Here is an 8,382-nt window from a genome sequence, read left to right as displayed (position 1 = left end):
CCAACCAACTGAGCCACCCAGGCACCCAGTTAGCATCCAAAGTATTTCAAAAACATATATAACTCTACAGAAAAAAAGAATCCAGTTAAAAAACTGATGAGTACCTGAGTAGACATTTTTTCCTGAGAAGACACATAAATGGCCAACAGGTACATGAAAAGGGGTTCAACATCACTAATCATCAGGGAAATGCAAATCAAAACCACAGTGAGATATTATGTCATACTGTGGAAAACAGTATGGAGGTTCCACAAAAAATTAAAACTAAAACTACCATATCATCCAGCAATTCTATTTCTGGGTATTAATTCATAGGAAACGGAATTACTATCTCAAAGAAATATCTGCACTCCCATGTCCACTGCAGGATTATTTACAATAGCCAAGATACAAAAACAACCTCTGTCTATCAGTGAATGGATAAAGAAAATTGGTATTCATATACAATGGAATATTATTCAGCCTTAAAAAGGAAATCCTGCCATTTGCTGCAACATGGATGGAGACTGAGGGTATTATGTTAAGCTAAGGAAATCACACAGAGAAAGACAAACACTATATGATCTTAATTGTATGTGGAATCTAAAAAAACTGAACTCATAGATGCAGAGAACAGATAAGTGGTTACTAGGGGTGGGTATGGAGGAGGGTGGGCAAAATGGGTGAAGGTGGTCAAAAGGTACAAATGCCCAGTTATAAGTTAAGTAAGTGCTGGGGATGTAATATACAACATGGTGACTATAGTTAACAAATACTAGATTGTATGTTTGAAAGTTGCTAGGACAGTACACTTTAAAAGTTCTCATCATAAGGCACGCGCGTGGGCGGGAAGATGGCGGCCGGGTTCAAAACTGTGGAACCTCTGGAGTATTACAGGAGATTTTTGAAAGAGAACTGCCATCCTGATGGAAGAGAACTTGGTGAATTCAGAACCACAACTGTCAACATAGGTTCAATTAGTACTGCAGATGGTTCTGCTTTAGTGAAGCTGGGAAATACTACAGTAATTTGTGGAATTAAGGCGGAATTTGCAGCACCACCAACAGATGCCCCTGATAAAGGATATGTTGTTCCTAATGTGGATCTACCACCTCTGTGTTCATCGAGATTTCGGTCTGGACCTCCTAGAGAAGAGGCCCAAGTGGCTAGCCAGTTCATTGCAGATGTCATTGAAAATTCACAGATAATTCAGAAAGAAGACTTATGCATTTCTCCAGGAAAGCTTTCTTGGGTTCTGTACTGTGATATCATTTGCCTCGACTATGATGGGAACATCTTGGATGCCTGTACATTTGCTTTGTTAGCAGCCTTAGAAAATGTACAGCTGCCAGAAGTTACTATAAATGAAGAAACTGGTTTAGCAGAAGTTAATTTAAAGAAGAAAAGTTATTTGAATATTAGAACTCATCCAGTTGCAACTTCCTTTGCTGTATTTGATGACACTCTGCTCATAGTTGACCCTACTGGAGAGGAGGAACATCTGGCAACTGGAACCTTAACAGTAGTAATGGATGAGGAAGGCAAGCTATGTTGTCTTCACAAACCAGGTGGAAGTGGGCTGACTGGAGCTAAACTTCAGGACTGTATGAGTCGAGCAGTTACCAGACACAAAGAAGTAAAAAAAATGATGGATGAAGTAATTAAGAGTATGAAACCCAAATAAACAACCACCACATTTCCAAAACAGATTTGTAAAAACCGTATTTGTTACACTGTGCACAAACCTTTTATACTAAATAAATATCAAACTACATTCTTCAGAAAGATGTTTCTAGTATTTCTTAGGTCACTTCTGTATGTAGTATGTACAGTGAAACCATTTTTAAAAAGCAATGACTTAGGCAAACTAACCCTAATGGTTCATTAAACCATTCCCATTTTTAATTAAAAATCATAGGGTTGTGCTTCTGTATAAAGTTTGTACATCTAGCAATGTAAAATACTGACACATTTGAATAAACAAAACCAAAAATGAAAAAAAAAAAAAGTTCTCATCATAAGAAAAAAAATAGTTAACTATGTGTGGTGATGGATTTTAACTAAACTTATTGTGGCAATCAGTTTGAGATATAGATAGATAGATACATATATCTGTATCTATATCTATACCAGCATTATATTTTTTAAATATTTATTTATTTTGAGAGAGACAGTGGGGTGGGGAGAGGCAGAGGGAGAAGGAGAGAGAGAATCTCATACAGACTCCTTGCTGAGTGGAAAGTCTGATGTGGGGCTCAATCTCACAACCCTGAGATCATGACTGAGCTAAAATCAAGAATTGGACACTTAACCAATTGAGCCACCCAGGTGCCCAATCAGATCATTATACTTTATACCTAAAACTAATATAATGTTATATGTCAATTATATCTCAATAAAAATTATAAATACTACTTGTTTTATCTCATCCTACTCTATAAGACATTCTCTTATCATTACCCAATAAAACTAGATATCAATATAATATGTAGCAAGAAAACATTTTCTATTAATCCAATGCTGATGATAACCATTTTTTAAAAGATTTTATTTATTTATTTGACAGAAAGAGGGAACACATGTGGAGACGGAGAAGCAGACTCCCCACTGAGCAGGAAGCCCAACATGGGGCTCGATCCCAGGACCCTAGAATCATGACCTGAGCTGAAGGCAAATGTTTAATGATTGAGCCACCAGGTGCCCCTGATGATAATCATTTATTGTGGGCACTCCTTAGTCATGTCCTCTGCAAAGCATTTCTTATGCAGTATTTTGTTAAAAAAGAAAAAAAGAGAGAGAGAGAGAAAGAGAATTCATTGGCTAGGCTTATGGCAGAATAGATAACAACAGAAAAAATGTCAGTGAACTTGAAGATTGGTTAGTGGAAGTAATGCAACCTGAAGCACAGAAAGAAAAAAATTAATGAAAACAGAGTAGAACATGAAAGATGTGTGAGACATGATAAAATAATAGAGTCCTAGGAGGAGAGAGGAGAAATACTGAGACACTAGCCAGGAAGTTTCAAAATCCAACAAAGACATCAACCCACAGATTAAAGAAGCTCTCAGCAAATCTCAAGCAGAACAAATAAAAAGAAAGCCACACCTACCCACGTTGTAGTTAAAATGCTAAAAACTAAGGATAAAAGGAAACTTTTAAAAACATCCACAATATAAAAGCCACATTACTTGCAGGAGAAAAATAAGAATGGTGATTGACTTCTCATCAAAAACTATGGAAGTCAGGGGTAACTGGGTGGCTCAGTCAGTTAAGCATCTGGCTTTTTTTTTTTAAGATTTTATTTATTTATTTAAGAGAGAGAGAGAGAAAGAATGAGAGAGCATGAGAGGAGAGAGATCAGTGGGAGAAGCAGATACCCTGTGTAGCCGGGAGTCCAATGTGGGACTTGATCCCAGGACTTAGGATCATGACCTGAGCCAAAAGCAGTCACTTAACCAACTGAGCCACTCAGGCACCCCAAGCATCTGACTTTTGATTTCAGCTCAGATCATGAGCTCAGGGTCATTGGGTAAAGCCCCATGTTGGGCTCTGAACTGAGTGTAGAGCCTCGCTGAGATTCTCTTTCTCTCTCTCTGCCCCATCCCACTTGTGTGCGTGTGCGTGTGTGTGTGTGTGCGTGCTCACACAAAGAACTGTGGAAGCCAGAAAAATATGAAGTAACATCCTTAAAATATTGGAAGATGCTCCAAACTAGAAACCTATACCCTTCCAAAATGAGGCAAACAAAACAAAATAAAACCAAAAAACAAAATATGGACATTTTCAGACAAATAAATGTTGAGAGAATTTACTTCCAGTAGTACTGTATTACAAGAAATGCTGACTGAGGTTTTCCAGGCTGAAGGAGAATGATCCCAGAAGGAATCATATTACTGTACAATGAAAGAAAAAGTAGCTAAGTGGATTAATATAACACTGTTTTTAATATAAAAAGACTATCAACTGTTTAAAACAACAGTAACTGTGTGTTGTAGGTATTAAAACAAATATATATGTAAACTATGTGTTAACAATAGCATGAAGGGCAGGAGGAAGGTAAATAGATTTATACAATAAGGTTATTACATTGTCCATGAAATGGTAAAGCACTAAGTCAAGGTAGCCTGTGATACATAAAAATCCATATTGTAACCCCTAGAGTACCACCTCAGACAAAGTAAACTTTTCCAGGATGAAGATAGTATTGTCCACTTAAGTTGTATCAGGGTATGCATTTGTTGAAACTCACCACATGGAAAATTTTATTCATTTCATTGTGTACAGAGTTTATCTCAAAAGAAAATAAAAGCATTTAACAATTAGTATAATTTAAGAGCCAATAGATGAACTAAGATGGAATAATAAAACTACTTTGATTAATCCAGGAAGCAGTCAGGAAGACAGAAATAAAGAAACAACAAATAGGACAATTTAAAATACAAACCTTTCAGGGGATGGGATTAAACCCATTCGTAACAGTAGTTACATTAAATGTAAATAGAATAAATGTTCCATTTAGAAAACAGAAATTATCAGGCAACACAAAAATGAGACAAAATAAGACCCATATAAATGCTGTTTACAAAAGACACACTTTAGATTTTATTTATTTATTTGACAGAGAGAGAGATCACAAGTAGGTAGAGAGGCAGGCAGAGAGAGGGGGAAGCAGGCTCCCTGCCAAGCAAAGAGCCCAATGCAGAGCCCGATCCCAAGACCCGAGTTGAAGGTAGAGGTTTAACTCACTGAGCCACCCAGGTGCCCCTAAAAGACACACTTTAAATATAAGTGTACACATAGTTGAAAATAAAAGGACAGCAAATAATATAACATGCAAACATTAACCATAAGACTGCTGATGCAAATATCTTAGTATCAAACAAAGTAGACATAAATAAACAAAAAAGTCTCTGCCAAAATTGACCAACAAAAAGAGAAAAGGCTTTGAATAATGTAATGAGTGAAAATGGGGGCATAACTAGAGATACCCTAGATATTTTTTAAATAACGAGAGAATATTAGTAAAACTCCATGTCATAGTGGTAGGCCTATAGATCAACAGACTAGAACACAGAGTCTAGAAATCGACCCATACATTCATGGTCAATTGATTATTGACGAGAGTGCCAGGAACCTTCAATGAGGAAAGAACTGTCCTTTCAAGAAATGGTGTTGGGATTCGATAATGGATAGCCAAATCAAAAGAATGAAGTTGGTCCTCTCCCTCACACCATATACAAAAATTAACCCTAAATGTGTAAAAGACCGAAATGTAAAAACAAAAACTATAAAACACAGAGAAGAAAACATAGGAATAAATCTTGACCTTGTGTTAGGCAAGGGTGTTTTCTAAATACACCACCACGAGCACAAACAGAAGAAAAAATAAATTGGAATTCATCGAAAGTATCACTTGTATGCTTCAAAGGATATTATCAAGAAAATTAAAAGACAAGCCACCACAATGGGAGAAATTGATTGTAAATCATACATCTGAGAAGGGTCTAGTATCCAGAATATATAAAGAACACTTAAAACTGAACAATGAAAAGAGAAATAGGCAAATTTTAATATGGGCTAAGGATGTTAGCAGACGTATCTCCAAAGAGGATATACAAAAAGGAGCAATAAGCATAAAAAAGATGCTCAAAACCAAGAGTCACTAGGGAAATGCAAATCCATACCTAGTGAGATACTACTTTGTAACGACTAGGATGGTGGTAATTAGAAAGACTGCCAATAACAAGTGTTGACAAGGACAAGGTGGTAAAAATGCTCCACTACACACACACACACACACACACACACACACACACACACTGCTGTGATGGGAATGTCCACAATGCAGCCACTTTGGGAAGCAATTCACTGTTCCTCAAAAAGTTAAAATATAGAGTTAGCATATGGTCCAACAATCCTATTAGTAGATGTATATCCAAAAAACTGAAAATTGTCTGTTTACACAAAAACTTATTTGCAAATGTTCACAGCAGTGTTATCCATAATAACCAAATGCAGATCCGTCAACTTATAAATGAATAAACAAAACGCACTATATCCATACAATGGAATATCATTTGGCATTTAATGAAAGGGTTTTTTTGTTGTTTTTTGTTGTTGTTGTTTGTTTGTTTGTTTTTTACAGAGAGAGAGATCACAAGTGGGCAGAGAGACAGGCAGAGAGAGGAGGAAGCAGGCTCCCTGCCGAGCAGAGAGCCCAATGCGGGGCTTGATTCCAGGACCCTGAGATCATGACCTGAGCCAAAGGCAGAGGCTTTAACCCACTGAGCCTCCCAGGCACTCCTTAATGGAAGTTTTGACACATGCTACAACATGAAGGAAGCTTGAAAACATTAAGTAAGAGAAGCCAGACACAAAAGGGAACATATGGTATGATTCCATCTTGTAAGTGTTCAGAACAGGTGCACCCATAGAGACAGAAAGCTGGGTGTTTGTCTGGGCTAGGGCTCAGGAGGAAGGGCGCGTGGCTGCTAATGGGGATGGAGTTCCTTTTGGGACACTGAAAATGCTCTGGGTTTAGATGGTGGTGATGGTTGCATAACCTGATATTTTAAAGAACACACATTTTTTAAAAGATGAATTTTATATTGTTTAAATTATATCTAAATAAAAAAATTATGTCATTATATTTGAAAAATATGACAATGTAGATACATTCTTGGAAAAATACAACCTAATCAACCTTACTGAAGAAAAAATGGAAAGCCCAGATAGTCTGGTTATTCAAAAAAATTGAAGCAGTAGTTAAAATCTTAACCCAAAGAAAACACAAGTCCTAAATGGCTTTTGAAGTGGATTCTAAAGAACTTTCAATGAATTCTTTGAGAGAATAAAAATTCATTCTGTGAGGCTAGTATACCCACACAAAAACAGTCACAGTATGAAAAAGAAATATGAGAGATTTATTTCACTCATAAATATAGGTGCAGAAATTCTAAATAAAATATCAACAAATCAAATCCAAGTCATAAAAATGATAATAAACCATGACCAAGATGGGTTTACCTAGTATTGCAGTAGTGCTTTAATGTTATTAAATAGATGTCACTCAACTTTTGTAAGTAAATGAGAAAAAAAATGTTTTATACTACCATCAATAGTGTAGTCAAATAATTTGATAAAATTCAATACCTGTTTGCAGAAACACAAAATGTCTTAATAAGCTATGACTTAAAGAGAACCTATTAAAGCTGATCAAAGTTATTCCTAAAAACACCTAAAAATCTTTCTAGGAGGATGGAGCAGAGGCATTGCCTCACAGAGGGCCTGCAGGGGCTCAGGCTTCAAGATCCCCAGGTGGGGGTTGCCGCTGAGTGTGGAAGAGACCCCCCAGCTTTTCCTAATCACTCTGTTTCAGCCTTAGTCCAGCAACTGCCAGGGCCTGTGGAAACCAACCAGAACTTGCCATCGGGAAAACAAGAAGAGATCCCAAGAAATTAGCAAGGGAAAGAGAAAGGAGTGTACCTTGACTACCTCTAAGAGAAAGCAGAGGGACTCTGAGATCACACAGCAAAAGCAGAAGGCAGCTGATGAGAAGTCTGTGCAGATAAGAGAAAAATGCTGAGTGTCTGGAAAGCCCAGCGCGTCTGGCAACTGGGTTTATCACAAGCTCTGTGATCGAGATTTTTGTCAAGGGAACAGTCATTGCATATGTTATAACAGATCCCTATACAACTATTTTAAACTTTACAGCTTGTGTTGGTGTGATGTTTCAGACCCGTTCTTCAAAAATAAAACACTAACCGTGCATTGAAAAAAATCATCCTAAATGAAGAAATGTGTAGTTACATACCCCTTAAAATTAGGAGTCAGACAAAAATCCTCACCACTGCCATTTCACGTCAACATCGTACTGTATGATTTAGGTGACATAGACAAGAAATGAAATTAAAAGTGTAGAAATAGAAAGAAAAAACACTAAACTGATAATATTGATGGATTATATGACAGTCTATACATAAAATCCAAACTAATCTAAATAACTAGAAATAAGAGATTCCTAAATTTGATCATTTCACTGTGGTTGTGTAAGAGATTATCCTTGTTCTCAATAGATACATGATAAATTATTCAGAGGTAAAGTGTCACGATCTTTGTAATTCAGTGCTCGCTTCGGCAGCACATATACTAAAATTACGATCTTTGTAATTCACTCTTGAATGATTTTGCAAAACTAGAATATGAGTAGTAAGTAATCCCTATTACATTACATATGTATCCACATAGAGAGGGAGATAAAACAAATCTGCAGATACTATCTATCGGTGAAATTAGGTGAAGGATAAATGGGAGTTCATTGTAACATTCTTGCCCATTTTCCATAGATTTCAGATTTTTGCAAACTAACAAGCTACAAGGTTTCCAAAAGTAATAGAAAAGTCT

The 8,382-nt window shown here is 36.6% G+C and overlaps 1 protein-coding gene across 1 annotated transcript; it reads left to right on the top strand.

The window, feature by feature from the left end:
• The first annotated feature begins 828 nt into the window (after positions 1 to 828).
• LOC122898907 (exosome complex component RRP43-like) lies at positions 829 to 1,833 on the top strand. The gene has a single exon (XM_044236567.1). It carries the CDS (start codon positions 833 to 835, stop codon positions 1,661 to 1,663), a length of 831 nt encoding a protein of 276 aa, XP_044092502.1. The 5' UTR covers positions 829 to 832; the 3' UTR covers positions 1,664 to 1,833.
• Positions 1,834 to 8,382: the final 6,549 nt, after the last annotated feature.

This window comes from Neovison vison, chromosome 2, assembly GCF_020171115.1.
Source record: "Neovison vison isolate M4711 chromosome 2, ASM_NN_V1, whole genome shotgun sequence".
Classification (NCBI taxonomy): domain Eukaryota; kingdom Metazoa; phylum Chordata; class Mammalia; order Carnivora; family Mustelidae; genus Neogale; species Neogale vison.
Note: the sequence above shows the minus strand (reverse complement) of the source record. Positions and strands in the feature narration are given on the sequence as shown.

Bases quoted from the DNA above. Each gene is read 5' to 3' on its own strand.
- LOC122898907 (XM_044236567.1), top strand. From the start codon at position 833: ATGGCGGCCGGGTTCAAAACTGTGGAACCTCTGGAGTATTACAGGAGA.